This window comes from Bacillus rossius, chromosome 2 (genome assembly GCF_032445375.1).
Source record: "Bacillus rossius redtenbacheri isolate Brsri chromosome 2, Brsri_v3, whole genome shotgun sequence".
Classification (NCBI taxonomy): Eukaryota; Metazoa; Arthropoda; class Insecta; order Phasmatodea; family Bacillidae; genus Bacillus; species Bacillus rossius.
In genome coordinates this window covers 110,251,853-110,268,472 of record NC_086331.1, presented here as the reverse complement: position 1 = coordinate 110,268,472, position 16,620 = coordinate 110,251,853, and the positions used below count along the sequence as shown (strand labels likewise).

Genomic DNA, 16,620 nt, shown 5'->3' with positions numbered 1-16,620 from the left:
TGGACATAATATATTTAATGATAGTGCCAAATTTCTCTTTGCAAAGGAAATCAGTTCAAAATTAAAAAAAAAACTTAAAAATCAGTGCATTGGAATTTTAAGTACCTGTGCAGAGTTGTGGTTTTACACTTTGTGTACTGAAAATAACATATTACTTACGCCAAGTATAGTGGTCCCATGGTGTAGCTGAACAGAAGGATCTTGACTGCAAACAGTTTTGAAGAATGTCACAATTAGAAGAAAAATAATAAAGTTTTTAATGTTCATTTCTTGTCAATTGCTTTTGATTTTTTTTATTATGTTGACATCTCTGTATATCTATTGTGATACCACTAGTTGGTAATAATAAATAAGTTTTAGTATATGTTTCACCAAAATATGTTTCACATTTTTTAAATCAATGAAAGTACACAATCCAGTCTTGTTTACATGCTGTTGTCTTTGAAGTCACTGCTTGAAAATGTTTTTTTTTTTTTTTTTTTTTTTTTTTTTTTTATGTGAAGTCAGTCCAAGAGCTATCAGAAAGTTATATCATCCCTTGTTTCTTTTGCAGAACTGTTATCTGTAACAATATAAAACCAAACATTTAAAAAAAACAACATTAAATTGCTGAAAATAGTTTCATACAGCTCAAATATTAAGGTAAACACTGGCATATTCGTAGCTCCTCAACTATCGAAGGCCTGTTTCGGCAACCGAAGAGTAGGCCTATTTACAATTACAATCACCTCGACCGGCACTAGGAGAGGTATTAGGCAAGTGTCTGGCCGCTGCTTCACTGGGCTGAGCTAAGTGTATGCAGTTATACACTTTAGGTGCTCTAATTAAAATACCTCCTTTTCTAATTCATGTACTTCATGAGCTTGAACTGTCTTATAATTTCTTGTTATTTTATTTTTATGTTTTACATTAGAGAGCAAAATACTGGCCAGGCAATGCTGTAAGGCAATTTATGATCAATCGGGTTTTAGTAGTTCCTTATTTGACCAGGGTGCTGCTCTAATGTGCATTTTTTATTCTGTTGTATGCGGTTGTACATAATGCTAACTATGAAATCCTGATTTTGTACGGGGTTTTAGTGTCAACAAGTATATTTTGTTGCTAGCCTATCAAGTAAAATGTTTTTGTTCTAGTCTATAAGGTAAATAGGTGGTATGTACTCTAGCGGAAATACATCAGCAAGTTACATACTTGTAATATTCCAAGATTTACCCTGAAAATGTATGAGTTACATTTAAATGTTTTGGGATTCGTACATCTCTATAAAATACACTTCTGACGAAATACAAGAAATAACAGTTATTACTAGAGGCAGGTAGTTTTCGTAAAACAATCTGAACGCCTATTAGACCGCAATGAGTAGAGACCCGTGAATTTCGCGGATTCATTTTGTGTTATGCTAAAATTCAAATAATTATACCTTAGTGCTGCTTCTGTCATTGGTTCTCTGTTAATCTGAAGGACTGAGGGCCAATTAGAGACCCTCACTTATAGAAGTGTCGAATCACAGGCCACCCAGTCGAGAAGACTCACAAGTCAACAGCCAAGGAACAGTTGGCATTTGCCCGAGTGTGTAGAGGATATTGGAGTCTATCCTGGAGGTCATTGAATCCGCGAAATTCACGGGTCTCTAGCAATGAGTAATGCCCGCGCCAGTGGCTTCTGCCTTGTAATTGGCGGCCGTCTGCACGCCATTCCATTGTTTATTTGTAGGGACTGGAAAAATTCGTGGTTTGAATGACCTCTAGGATGGACTCCACGATCCTCTATTGTGGCCGGCTGTCAAACACACGGTGTCCGCCCCAAAGAGCTGGGAGCGGAAACACACTCGTCACGTCAGCTGACGTCACGCCCCCTCCTCTCTACCTCCCCTCACTCCGCTAGATAGTTCTCGTTAATTCTCGTAAGTACCGCTACACAGTAAGAATATTTACGTAAAATAAACAAAGTATAATAAAATATTACAATGAATAAACATTACAATACACCACTAAATAATATAATTACACTCGTAAAAATTCTGATACCAATAAAAAATATTTTTAAGTTTAGAGTTTACACATTACCGCACTCTATATGATGGCGGCCAAGTTTATTAAAGAAAAGCTAGAAGCAATTATAAAAACGTATTTAAAAATTAATATACACATAATACTGAAACAGTGTAATAAAAAAATTAATCAACTTGGAATAAACTTTATACAATATAAAAATAATTAAATCCAGGGAGTCTGAGGCCGCTCAAATGGCCTCACTATGTACGCGGGAATATTACACCAGCTCATTGGCTACTGACTCGTGACACCTGCTAACTGGGATGCTTATGATTCGATACTTCTTACGTTGAGGGTCATTCATTGGCTCACAGTCCTTCAGGCAAACTGTGTTCCAATCACTGAAGCGGCAATAAGTTACATGCATTTGGATTCTAGCCTATCGCGAAATGAAACCACGAATTTTTCCTGTCTATTTATTTGACCAGACCATTCAGAATGCTTTTCTGTGATACGTGTGTCGACAGTAGACACGCGCCTAAAAGAAATTCAACCAATTACGAAACACAGTCGATGTTATAGTGTTTTAACAAACCGTTAGTCTTGAAATATGTTCGCAAAAAATACGTGCCTCTTATTACTAATGATCCAAGGAATATTTCACCTGAAGAAAGAAAAATGTTCAGTACCTGGAATGCCAGTAATAAAGATGAAGATATCGTTGAAGAAGAAAGTGAGGTTAGCTTTGAGAGCACCGAGGATGATGCATCAGATGACGAAACTAGTGTAAATGAATTGAAAATTTATAAAACTAAAAGTTGATTTATTTGATATTCAAATCCTCCACGTCAATGTAAACAGCGAGCTCATAATATCATGGAAAGTAATAAACCGTGACTTTCTGAAAGCAGCAAAAATATTAGTTCTGTATTAGAGGCATTTTTACTTGTTATTAGTACTTTAATGCTATATCATGTGTGTAATAATACCAACTTGAAACTCTCAATAACTATTGAAGTATAATATGAGAAAGAAGCTGTAAAGATCCATCGACACTCAGAGCTTAGAGTACAGACCCATGCGGACCCCGTGCATGACACTCACATATGTTATCAGGGAAGAGATATTCATTATATACAAGAAAGCCAGGCAAAAAAAAAGTTTGATGTGCTGTATATGCAAGAATCCAGTGTTCCTTTTGCACAGAGTTGAGGATACTGCAGCTAATTATTTAAATTGTTCACAGTAAAACTTTTCAGCGCTGCTCATTCGCAAACTGTATGATATTTTAATGTATATACTTTTGGACTATACAATGGGTCATTTGTGATGAAAGGAAATTTATTCCCTAACGCACTATTGCATTATAGTTTATAACAAACTTAATTTTTTTTATTATATTTCAGTTCTGGATTCCTACTATTTTGTGTGCTAGGGTATTTTAGTAAATTATATTTGAATATTATTTTTGGGGGTCATGAGTTTCAATGTACACACCAGTCTGAACAATTTTTATGGCCCACACAAACCCGTATGATCAAAACAAGTATAGATAGATGTAGCACAACCTTCAATAATATCAATGGGCCACCTCCAATGTCACCATGCTTCTCATACACAAAGGTTCATGTACAACTTATTAACTAAGTCAATTTGTTGACATTTGTGAGCAGAAATCAGGGCCCTAGAGCGAGTAAAACACAATGGTAGTATATTGTGCACAAGGATTGCTGGTCAATCAATTGAGTACAGCAAAATCAAAAAACTTACCAAAATATTAGGCACTATAAAATGTGGAAGAGATTATTACTAAAAACCATATATTAATGCATGATAATACCTCATTTTATATTTTTATACTTGGGTAACATTTCTAGCTCTCACTAGATGTGAAAGTTGCATTATACATTGGTATTAGAAGGGTTAACTAGCCCAGCACAAGTTAAATTTTATATGCAATAGTGACGAATTGAAAAACACTTTTTATGACACTAGTTTATTGAGTGGAATGTTGAGAATGTATAGGAAAATCCATGGCTTGAATAAAAAATCTATTTAATCAATACAGTTAATAAACTGATGTGGAGCGTTTTAATTACCCCCCTTGGTAGCAGAAGAGCTAACTTTGCCAGGAATAGAAAAACAATTTTATAAATCTATAATCAAAGTGTGTTTGTGTGTGTGAATTTCAGTACAGTTTAAATGACGGACGAACAAAGATATTTGAAAGAAAAGAAAAGTTTTTCAAAACGTAGTGTAGGCAATTTTCACTAGAAAAATTAATAATGTAAACAAGGGAGAAAAGATTAATATAGAAAATTCTAAATTTTATTTTAGAAAATGAAGTAACCTTTAAAAGTTAACATTGATAATAAATACTCTTTTAAAAGGATACAGAAGTTATTCAGTCTTTTAAAATGTTCAAAATTTGTTACTTACGTAATTACTTTTCGTTTGTTTGCAAAGCTATAATTAAATTTTATTTGTTAAAAATGAGTAGGTAATGGTTTTGCTTTTAAACCGTTAAACATTAGTAATGTTATAATATTCGTTAAATAAATATTAAAAAGCTAAATTTTGTATTGTGGAATGCTTTGTTTGAGTCTCATTCTATTCTGCGTTATGTTTGCTATAGTGATGTGAATTTGTGTTTATCTTTAAAAGCGTAGCCCAGCCTGTCTTGTGGTTACTAGCTTTAACTTGAGCCTGTGAATATCCAAAGATACTTAGGAATGTAGCTTAGCTATAACTGTTTTTATAAAGAGGGTTAGGGCCTACCTTAATGTCAGTACGTTACAAACAAGGGCCAAGACTATTTCCTACCCATTTGTTTTTCATTTCAAGTTAATATTGTTCTATATTGTTCAGTTCATATGCGGTGAATGTTACCTGTGTGCTGCTGGCAAGGCACAAGCACCTGAATGATGTGGCGAATGTTACCATTGTGGTGCAGCAGGCTTTACACGAAATCGCGATTAATGCAGTAAGTATTACCTGCGTGGTGTCACGGGCTGTTATGAGGTCCTAAATTGATGCTGTGAGTGTTAACAGAATGGTGTGGCAGGTTTTACACAAACTCCAACTGCGGTGAGTGCACTGACATGGAGCAAATGACTGTACACAAACACCAGACTAGACTGCTGTTTTGTATATGCGTGGTGCGGCTTGACGGATACAACCACCTAATTTATACGGAAGGTGTTACATGTGTGGTACGGCACAATGTACATAAGTTCGTTATTGATGTACTGAATGTTATCTCGGTGATGCAGCTGGCTTCATACAAGAACGTGATTTATGCGGTGAGTATTACATGCGTGGCGAGGCTGGATGTACACAATGCCTCAATGCAATAATGTAAGTGCTACCTGCGTGGTTATGTAGGCTGTATACAAGCTCCTGATTACAGTGGTAAGTGTTACATGCGTGATGCGAATGGCTGAACACAAGATCCTGATCGGAGCGTCAAGTGATACATATGTAGTGCAGCTGGATGTACACAATCTTCTGATTACATCGGTAAGTGTTACGTGTGTGATGCGAATGGCTGAACACAAGATCCTGATTGGAGCGGCATGTGATACATATGTAGTGCAGCTGGATGTACACAATCTCCTGATTACATCGGTAAGTGTTACGTGTGTGATGCGAATGGCTGAACACAAGATCCTGATTGGAGCGGCATGTGATACATATGTAGTGCAGCTGGATGTACACAATCTCCTGATTACATTGGTAAGTGTTACGTGTGTGATGCGAATGGCTAAACACAAGATCCTGATAGGAGCGGCATGTGATACATATGTAGTGCAGCTGGATGTAGGCCTACACAATCTCCTGATTACAGCGGTAAGTGTTACGTGTGTGATGCGAATGGCTGAACACAAGATCCTGATCGGAGCGGCATGTGGTACATATGTAGTGCAGCTGGATGTACACAATCTCCTGATTACAGCGGTAAGTGTAACGTGTGTGATGCGAATGGCTGAACACAAGATCCTGATCGGAGCGTCATGTGATACATATGTAGTGCAGCTGGATGTACACAATCTCCTGATTACAGTGGTAAGTGTTACGTGTGTGATGCGAATGGCTGAACACAAGATCCTGATCGGAACGCCATGTGATACATATGCAGTGCAGCTGGATGTAGGCCTACACAATCTCCTGATTACAGTGGTAAGTGTTCCATATGTGATGCGAATGGCTGAACACAAGATCCTGATTGGAGCGGCATGTAATACATATGTAGTGCAGCTGGATGTACACAATCTCCTGATTACAGCGGTAAGTGTTACATGTGTGATGCGAATGGCTGAACACAATCTCCTGATTGGTGCGGCATGTGATACATATGTAGTGCAGCTGGATGTACACAATCTTCTGATTACAGTGGTAAGTGTTACGTGTGTGATGCGAATGGCTGAACACAATCTCCTGATTGGTGCGGCATGTGATACATATGTAGTGCAGCTGGATGTACACAATCTCCTGATTACAGTGGTAAGTGTTACATGTGTGATGCGGCTGGCTGAACACAATCTCCTGATTGGGGCGGCATGTGTTACATGTGTAGTGCAGCTGACTGTATACAAGCTCTTGATTTTTGCAGAGAGTGTTACCTGGGTGTTGTAGCTGAACTATAAAAAACGCCTGATTAATGCTTTGCGTGTTAACTGCGTAGTGAAACTGACTTTATAAAAGCAGATAATGTTACCTGCGTGGTGCAGCTGGGTGTACACAAGATCCTGATTGCAGCGGCGAGTGTTACCTGCGTGGTGCAACTGACTTGATAAAAGCAGATAAAGTTACCTGCGTGGTGCAGATGGGTGTACACATGCTCCTGATCGCAACTGACTTGATAAAAGCAGATAAAGTTACCTGCGTGGTGCAGCTTGTTGTACTCAAGCTCCTGATTGCAACTGACTTGATAAAAGCAGATAAAGTTACCTGCGTGGTGCAGCTGGGTGTACACAAGCTCCTGATTGCAACTGACTTGATAAAAGCAGATAAAGTTACCTGCGTGGTGCAGCTGGGTGTACACAAGCTCCTGTTTACAACTGACTTGATAAAAGCAGATAAAGTTACCTGCGTGGTGCAGCTGGGTGTACACAAGCTCCTGATCGCAACTGACTTGATAAAAGCAGATAAAGTTACCTGCGTGGTGCAGCTGGGTGTACACAAGCTTCTGATCGCAACTGACTTGATAAAAGCAGATAAAGTTACCTGCGTGGTGCAGCTGGGTGTACTCAAGCTCCTGATTGCAACTGACTTGATAAAAGCAGATAAAGTTACCTGCGTGGTGCAGCTTGTTGTACTCAAGCTCCTGATTGTAACTGACTTGATAAAAGCAGATAAAGTTACCTGCGTGGTGCAGCTAGGTGTACTCAAGCTCCTGATTGCAACTGACTTGATAAAAGCAGATAAAGTTACCTGCGTGGTGCAGCTGGGTGTACACAAGCTCCTGATTGCAACTGACTTGATAAAAGCAGATAAAGTAACCTGCGTGGTGCAGCTGTGTGTACTCAAACTCCTGATTGCAACTGACTTGATAAAAGCAGATAAAGTTACCTGCGTGGTGCAGCTGGGTCTACACAAGCTCCTGATTGCAACTGACTTGATAAAAGCAGATAAAGTTACCTGGGTGTTGTAGCTGAACTATAAAAAACGCCTGATTAATGCTTTGCGTGTTAACTGCGTAGTGAAACTGACTTTATAAAAGCAGATAATGTTACCTGCGTGGTGCAGCTGGGTGTACACAAGATCCTGATTGCAGCGGCGAGTGTTACCTGCGTGGTGCAACTGACTTGATAAAAGCAGATAAAGTTACCTGCGTGGTGCAGATGGGTGTACACATGCTCCTGATCGCAACTGACTTGATAAAAGCAGATAAAGTTACCTGCGTGGTGCAGCTTGTTGTACTCAAGCTCCTGATTGCAACTGACTTGATAAAAGCAGATAAAGTTACCTGCGTGGTGCAGCTGGGTGTACACAAGCTCCTGATTGCAACTGACTTGATAAAAGCAGATAAAGTTACCTGCGTGGTGCAGCTGGGTGTACACAAGCTCCTGTTTACAACTGACTTGATAAAAGCAGATAAAGTTACCTGCGTGGTGCAGCTGGGTGTACACAAGCTCCTGATCGCAACTGACTTGATAAAAGCAGATAAAGTTACCTGCGTGGTGCAGCTGGGTGTACACAAGCTCCTGATCGCAACTGACTTGATAAAAGCAGATAAAGTTACCTGCGTGGTGCAGCTGGGTGTACACAAGCTTCTGATCGCAACTGACTTGATAAAAGCAGATAAAGTTACCTGCGTGGTGCAGCTGGGTGTACTCAAGCTCCTGATTGCAACTGACTTGATAAAAGCAGATAAAGTTACCTGCGTGGTGCAGCTTGTTGTACTCAAGCTCCTGATTGCAACTGACTTGATAAAAGCAGATAAAGTTACCTGCGTGGTGCAGCTAGGTGTACTCAAGCTCCTGATTGCAACTGACTTGATAAAAGCAGATAAAGTTACCTGCGTGGTGCAGCTAGGTGTACTCAAGCTCCTGATTGCAACTGACTTGATAAAAGCAGATAAAGTTACCTGCGTGGTGCAGCTGGGTGTACACAAGCTCCTGATTGCAACTGACTTGATAAAAGCAGATAAAGTTACCTGCGTGGTGCAGCTGGGTGTACTCAAGCTCCTGATTGCAACTGACTTGATAAAAGCAGATAAAGTTACCTGCGTGGTGCAGCTGGGTGTACACAAGCTCCTGATCGCAGCGGCGAGTGTTACCTGCGTGGCGCAACTGACTTGATAAAAGCAGATAAAGTTACCTGCGTGGTGCAGCTGGGTGTACGCAAGCTCCTGATCGCAACTGACTTGATAAAAGCAGATAAAGTTACCTGCGTGGTGCAGCTGGGTGTACACAAGCTCCTGATTGCAACTGACTTGATAAAAGCAGATAAAGTTACCTGCGTGGTGCAGCTGGGTGTACACAAGATCCTGATCGCAGCGGCGAGCGCTACTGCGTGGTGGCTGGCCGCGCACAAGCTCCTGACTGAGCCGGCGAGGGTTGCCCGAGGGTTGCCGGCGCTGCGGTCACGTGACGGGATGCGCGGCGGAACAAAGGGCAGGTGGAAGCGCGCGGCGGAAGCTGACCCCGATAGTGCGCAGTGCGGGCGGACGCGACGACCCATCGCACGTCGCCGCGCCACACGGCCCGGATCATGTACGCATCCAACTACAGGACAGGTTTTTATTCTATTGGGGGGAGGGGGGAGGAGAGAGATTCTGTGTCACCCGGCTTTGCAAATACTGGCTGTAGGTAACTAACGGCACCTTCGAAGTTTTCGTGATTACCCGTATACTTGGTGACCTTCATGAAGCTGATGATAATCATCAAACCAATTATCCACTCCACAAGAGTACAACGGACAGTGATTTCAACCTCCGAGGACACTAAAAAGAGAAGAAGGAACACATTGAAAGGCAACAAAAAAAAAACCCTAATATTTTTAGTGACATCTAAATTTAAATTTAAATTATTTAAATATATGTGCTTTGTTGACGTCATGTTTAGAACGAATATAAGTAATCAAACTAACACCACAAAATAATATTCCCTCTGTTTACTTTGGTTAAGTAGTTAAAGCCACGGTGTAGCAACAGTGTCCCACGGGACATCGATGACCTCGCTGGGCGCGACAACTAAAGCGATGGTGTACGAAGCGCGATACTGTAAACTACCGCGCGATAAATGTTTCCAGTGTGTTCAATGCGCTCATTCATTCAGGGGCGACCGCTCCCCCTCCACTTGTGCTACTACCGCAGCGCGGTGACACTGTCCGGATGTCGCGGCTTACAAGCCCACAAGTGTCTGTTCACTGCCAGATGCCTGCGTGACCTTGACACGTGTCCACAACTTCCCTGGGCACTGCAAGATTTCTACCAGGCGTAGCTCAATGTTAACAAGTGTTCTTGTCGCTGACAAATATTTTGGTCCGTTAAATACATTATTTGTAAATGACTTGTAATGGTTTTTAAGATCAATGTATTAATTTATGAGGTAACGAAATTTGAATCAATTTACACTCCACAAAATTTATTTTCACCTCTTACTACACAAACACCTGATACAAGTTTGAGCAAAATAAAAAGCGACTTTATGCTAAAATAGTTGTCTTTTAAGTCATCTCAGTATTTTTAAGTACCCATATAATGTGAATATGTTTAACTTTACTTAAATATTTTATTATTTGTTTCAATTATAGTACTGATTTCCACAATAAATTAATTTTGAATTGGTATTGAATATATCGTTGTGGCATAGGTCATCCCATAGAAAGATCCAGAGCTGCTAGCTGATAGCATTAAAGCTTGGGCAGCAGTTTTGTTGGAAGCCTTTAGGGATCCCGTACGTAAACTTCCATCGTGGCATTCCACGGTGGAATTTGCCTTGGAAGGTTCCTTGTAAGCTTCCATGCCTACAGGTATGGGATGGTTCTATGGAATGTTTAGCAGACCACTAGCCGTTTTCATAGCCGTTTTGGTAATCAGTAGAGACTGGATTATATGCAACATAAAAAGCTTCAAATATGCATGCAAAAATGCATGAAAAATGCTTGAAATATGCATGAATATACATTAAAAGTGTCAAAATATTCAACATTAAATAATAGAAAAAATAGTAGTCTTTAGTTTTTTTTTTTACTTCAAAATCACACATAATTAGTAAGATATCGACAGTAAATTAACAATTATTTAACATTTTGTATTCTTGTAGACGTTAACAATAAGGTACTGTTCCAAAAGTTCGTTTCTAAAATTGTGCCTCCGATCACTCAAAAAAATTTTTTAATAAGTGGAAAAAGACCATTCCACAGCCACTGAGATAACTGGGCAGTATTTGAATTTGGGTGCTATGTTAGCATTTATTGTTTCTGGCAAAAGTTCACCCATCCCATTAATAAAACTATCAATTTGACACAACGGTTCAAAGCCTGAGTTTTTGCTCAAAATGTTTTCAAACTTTTCTTTAAGTTTACACGGGAACACATCTGGCAATGTGGAGTTCATTTGACGGATTTTATTCATTAACGCCAAACCTCGAGTTTCAAGCTTTTTAATACTCGGAGGTATATGGGAAAAGTGTGTGCTAATCACCGCTATGTATTTTTAAATACCAGAATCGTTAAATGCTTCCTTAGACTTACAAATTGCCATAGTCTCTGCACTATCGAAGTAATTTAGTACACTTTTGATGACCTCGCAATGTTCGTTGTAAATCAGTACAGCTTCGATTCATGAAGCTCCATCGAGTTACCACTGGTTCAGGAGGTACAGGGATATTTGGCAGTTTTTCTTTATAAGCCTTAATGCGAGCAGGTGCCTTAAGTAACACTTTTTTTTGTTGACGAAATCAGTTTGTTTACATTTCCAAACGTGGATCGTACTTCTTCAGCGAGTAGATGTACACCATGAGCAAAGCATGTCACATGAATCAAAGTGGGATAAAATACTTGAAGGGTTTTGGCTGCCTTGAGCATCTGAGAGAAATATAAACACTCTTTCATCTGCAGAAGCTTCAGAAAATATTTTTTTAATACCCTCATTCACAAATCTGGCGATTATTGGATGATTTGTCTTTTCAAGTTCTTTGCAGGCCACTAGATAGGAAGCAGAAGTCTCTAGTCTTAATGAACCGACAGTTAAATTCGCAATGTAGCGGCCACAACTATCGGTAGTTTCATCAGCTAAAATCCAAATAATGTTATCCTGGAGTTCATTGCATATTTCTTCCACCATATATAGGTAAATTGTTAGTATGTAATGTTTACGCAAAGTTTATTCGTCTGGTATATTTTTATTCAAGCAATATTTTCGCGCAAAATTTTTGAATGTAGAATTTGTAAGTTTATGAAGAGGAATATTACTCGCACGCAATGCTTCACATAAATCCATATTGAATAGTTTGTTTTTTTGCCTTCGGAAGTAGAGTTACTGCTACTTGCCGCTGTTATAAGTTGTTGTTTTAGGCCTTACTTTTGTAATCCTGCGACATGAAGACTTGTCTTGACATGCTGGTCAATTTGAAATTTTTTTGCACACGAAATATTTTTCTCGCAAACTCGACAATATAAAACACTTCCGTAGTATGTAAATATTTTAGGATAGTCAGCTATCCACGAAAAAATATTTTTTTTTTCGGGTGGCATGGTACAATTTAAAATTTGCACAAACAAATAAAACACAACACAAATGCAACGAGAGCGCGTCAACAATAACATACGTAATTTAAATGCCTAGTGATAGTGGTGTACGGTTATATTACAAACTGTGAACAGTTGAACTAATGAAAACAAACCCCAGGGGTTTGTATTCTGAAAACAATTGACTGGCGCGACTAACCTTGAGTAATATTATCCTACCAAAACAATAGACGGGCGGCTGCTAAGTGCGCTCGAAGGACCGTGCGACTAATCGAAATGGCCAGCTACAACGTAAGATTTCATTTGTTCATTATCAATCATTAACTATCCTACCCAGAAATATTGCAAATATAGCGAAAATATTCATCATCACAAGATTTTAGGTAAAATATGCAATAACCAACGAAAATGGGCTAAATATGCAAATGCATATCCAAATATGCTATCGCATATGCAAATATGCTATCGCATATGCAAATATGCAATCGCATATAATCCGATCTCTAGTTATCAGTCTTGTTCAATTTGTATACAGGGTTTCCTAAAAGGTGGAAATCTGAGCCAAACAAATGACTGCTGTAGTCTTGAGTTATCAAATGTGTTGTAAACTTGCCAATGCTCGCCCATTTTCAATTGTTTTTGGACGTTAATTGCTGTATTTGAAGTGTTTTAAATAATTAATATTTTCTTGAATTGCACTGTTAATTAAAAGTACGTGTAAATTGGATTTTTTAGTATTAAAATGTCATATGAGCCAAATTATTCACTTTGAGAAAGTAAAGTTACAGATTGCTACAGTCCACATTATTTTAAAATAATTATACATCAGCCTTGAATGTGAATGCCATTCTGATGGTAGCGATAAACAGAAAAGTTTGTATCTGCAACGTACCGTGTCTTCTCTGAACCCAGTACGTTACAATTCTGCTTTGATAGAACTCAGCAGACAACAAATCGGCACAGGAACGAAACCGCGTAATTACATGAAAATAATTTGAATATAACAAGCAGCATAAGTTTCGGTGCACATGTATATAAGTTTTGTTACGTTAAATCAAAAGCAACAGTAGACATAACTAACAGGTAGTAACGTGACATAAGCGTTCTTAAGCGCATAGAAAGCAACAGTAATAGTTTAAGTACCATGCATAAAAGTTATATCTTAAATAGAGGTGCTTGGTTATAAATGCAACAAACACACAAAAAAAATTCAGGGGTCTGCCTCCTTTTTTTAAAAAAAAAAGATTATACTTCAAACTTTAAAAATGTAATAATTTACGTAATATGTGGAACAATAACCTGTACATATAAAAATAATAAATATACGATGTGCGCGCACGCATCATCCAGGGTCAAGGTTATTTCCCACTTTCGAGTTACACAAAAAATACTCTATGAAAAAGGCTTATGCATTATGTATCAAAAAACTACGATTAGTAGTCGACTGAGTTATGAGTCTGGGCAAAATGGCAATTTTAAGCTGCAATTCAAGACACGCGCGGGCCCCCGAGAGGCGCGCCCAGGCTTGCCAACGCAGACAATAAGCAGAAGGAAGCTACGCTAACGGCCACACACGCACCAACAACACTAAGCCAAACTAAAAATTTGGAAAGTGGTAACGAAAAAAAATTTAGACGACATACTTACAATTACGTTACGGGTATGTTCACTTCATGCCAGGCTACAAACTAAGTTTGATTTAAGACTCTGCCGTGATTTTCCTCAGCACGACCTCCAGACCCGCTCAAGACTAGACATCAGTGGTAAATTTACATCCAAATGAAGGCAGAGCTATTTTTGACGTGACAAAGTCTAATAAATCGATGAACGCCGGCTGCACGCACGAAAAAGTATCCCGTAACGCACATTGTCCCACTACGATGTGCCCCGTTACGCTCATTGTACGCTTGCGCCGCATCTATCTCTCTTCCACTCGACTGGAAGAACCATCGATTTGACTTTTCAATCATGTTTTCGTCGTTTGAATTATTAATATTATGTAATTTAACGATCGTCCACCGATTTTCAGCACAATCGGTACGGTTATTTAAAAGTAATGTTGAATTTTCAAATACGTTTTTGTATGAACAATGGTGTTTTACAGTTACACATAATAATTCAAATTACACCCGAGATCTTGTGCACAATGTTTTAAAAAATATTTTAACACATTATAAATAAGTTTGGTGTATTTGGGACGTGTATTTGTTATAAAATCGTATTATAAAAACGAAATAATATTATTCCCCTACGGTGCTATCATCTACGGTGACGGACGCGAACCGAACGAATCGCGCTATCTAGCTGCTTCCGCGGTAACCAGGCACTCGTTAATACATATTTTCCTTTGTTTATCGCGAGGGGCGTTATTATTAATGAATTATAAATAGAATTTTGTGCCCGGGGCCACAATTGCATATCATTTTGAGCACTGGAAGACATAAAAATGTAAAATATTCTCGACGAATTTTCATCTCGGCCCCAGCGCACCACGAGCGTCTGGGTTGGAGATTAAAGCCGAAATTATTTCTTAAACTTACTAATACTTATTTTATTAACTGCAAGGGCGTTTTTATTAAATTCTACATTTAATTTCACGACGAACAAACTTCGTCGTTAAATGTGTAATTGCGAAAAAGCGTAAAACATTCTCGACGATCTTGAAGTTAAATAGCAAACATGTATAAAAGTTATAGTGTAAATAATCTTTTCGTTAAAGTAACAAACATATTTGAATTAATGAGTGCAAATAAAAGTAGATTTATCAATTAAATTGTAGATTTAATTTCACTCCTTCTTTGTATCCATACAAAATAGTGATAATTCAATAAAAATGATTCAATTTTATTCATAAAAGTGTGCAATCATTTCATCAATGTTTTGTTATGACGTCACGTTAAACTATCGTCCGTAAACCGACTTTACAGACAACCAAAGTTTTTTTTCCTAGCCTAAGTTATTCTTAGTGTGTAAGGGGAGGGTCCAGGTTAGGGGAGGACCTAAGTGTGTCTCAGGCCGAAGCCTATACACTCTACCATGCGGGTTTTTAACCATGCAGAACAAGGGCGCGTGCATCATGTGCTAATTGGGGTTTACTGTCCAGCCATGGCTGCGATTGGCGCCATGGCTGACGCCCCATTGTAAGTCTAGCTGAAAAGCTAACTAATGTGACCCAGGTAGCACCTGCATAGACACAGGGGAAACCCTGGGCCGGGTTATGCGGGGATCAAATAAAATGCATTAAGCAAGCAGGTAACTACTGTACAAGAGGGAAGCTGGTTCAGGTAAGAAGGGTTAGGCGTGCTGAAAAATCAACCATGCAGGGGTTCGGTGCTTGGGCCTTGCGGCCGGCATTGTTATTGTTGGGCACTTATGGGTTATTATTAGCCAGGGGCGCATGCGCCCCCAGGGGCGGGCGACTTCATCACTCATCAGCACAGCCCAGCTGCCCAGGCAGCCACCTGTAAAAAAAAGAATGGGGCTACTGTAAATATTCCCTTCCCCTAGCGCCGGAGCCGCGGCTAGGCCAGCAGGACAGTCTCGGTTCTAGCAATATTTACAGCAGCGAAGGAGGCAGAGCAAGCTCCGCAAGCGGGTAAACCCACTGATTCGCCGGCAGCTAGGCCTGGCGCGATGGCCGAGGGCACAAGTGCTCTCGACGGTGGGCAGACGAGCCAGTAAACCGGCTTGAACTGCGGGTGTACGGGGTGCCAGGCAGCCTGGCGATGTGCCATCTTCATCTTCCTTCTTCCAGTCAACAGTCGATGACCTTTCAAGCCAGGGTGGGGGTAAGTCTTCCGGGCGAATGAGCTTGACATAGCAGTCAGGGAAATCAGCTTGGTATAGTTTATAGAGAAGCCCTGCATGAAACACTGTCAAAGGCTTTCTCTACGTCTAGGAACGTCGCAACAACATAGTCTTGGACGTTAAAGGCACTAGTGATCTCTTCAGTGAGACACACTAACTGGTGAACTGTCGAATGAGCGCCGCGAAAGCCGAATTGCTCATTTGGCAGTAAGTTTTGGTCGTGTATGTGGCAATTTAGTCGGTGCAATATAATGCTTTCGGCTATTTTCGACACAGTACTAAGCAGGCTTATTGGTCTTCTGTAGTTCTGGGGCATTTTTTTGTCTTTGCCTGGCTTGTGGAAAACTATTACTTTAGCTTCTTTCCACTGGGAGGGAAAAATACTTAGTCTGAGCATTGCATTAATGCATTCAGCCAAATATTCCAAGGACTCGTCTGAGCTGTTTGAGAACGATAGCTTGTATGCTGTCATTCCCAGGTGCTTTTCGCGGCTTCATTTTCCTGATATCTCGCTTGATTTCCTGTGCCTGAGTTAATAAAGGCTCAGAAACAGTGGGCTGGCGAAATTTCTCGCGTAATTCGCGGTACATTTGCGCTGTATATTGCCTAGGGCATGGGTTTG

General features: G+C 39.7%; 1 protein-coding gene across 3 annotated transcripts in view; it reads right to left on the bottom strand.

Annotated features, from left to right (window-relative positions):
* The window catches only part of LOC134528813 (putative inactive carboxylesterase 4), a 99,832-nt gene extending 90,788 nt beyond the window's left edge, over window positions 1–9,044 (bottom strand). Inside the window, exons 1-2 of one of the 3 annotated variants that reach the window (XM_063362476.1) lie at window positions 8,955–9,044; window positions 160–562 (exon numbers count right to left, since the gene is read on the bottom strand). In XM_063362476.1, the coding sequence (XP_063218546.1) occupies window positions 160–267 (108 nt within the window). In that variant the 5' untranslated portion in view covers window positions 268–562; window positions 8,955–9,044. Of the gene's footprint in view, window positions 1–159; window positions 563–6,711; window positions 6,766–8,954 lie in introns of those variants that run through there. The other 2 variants (XM_063362478.1, XM_063362477.1) reach the window with 2 other exon arrangements.
* Between the last annotated feature and the right edge of the window lie 7,576 nt (window positions 9,045–16,620).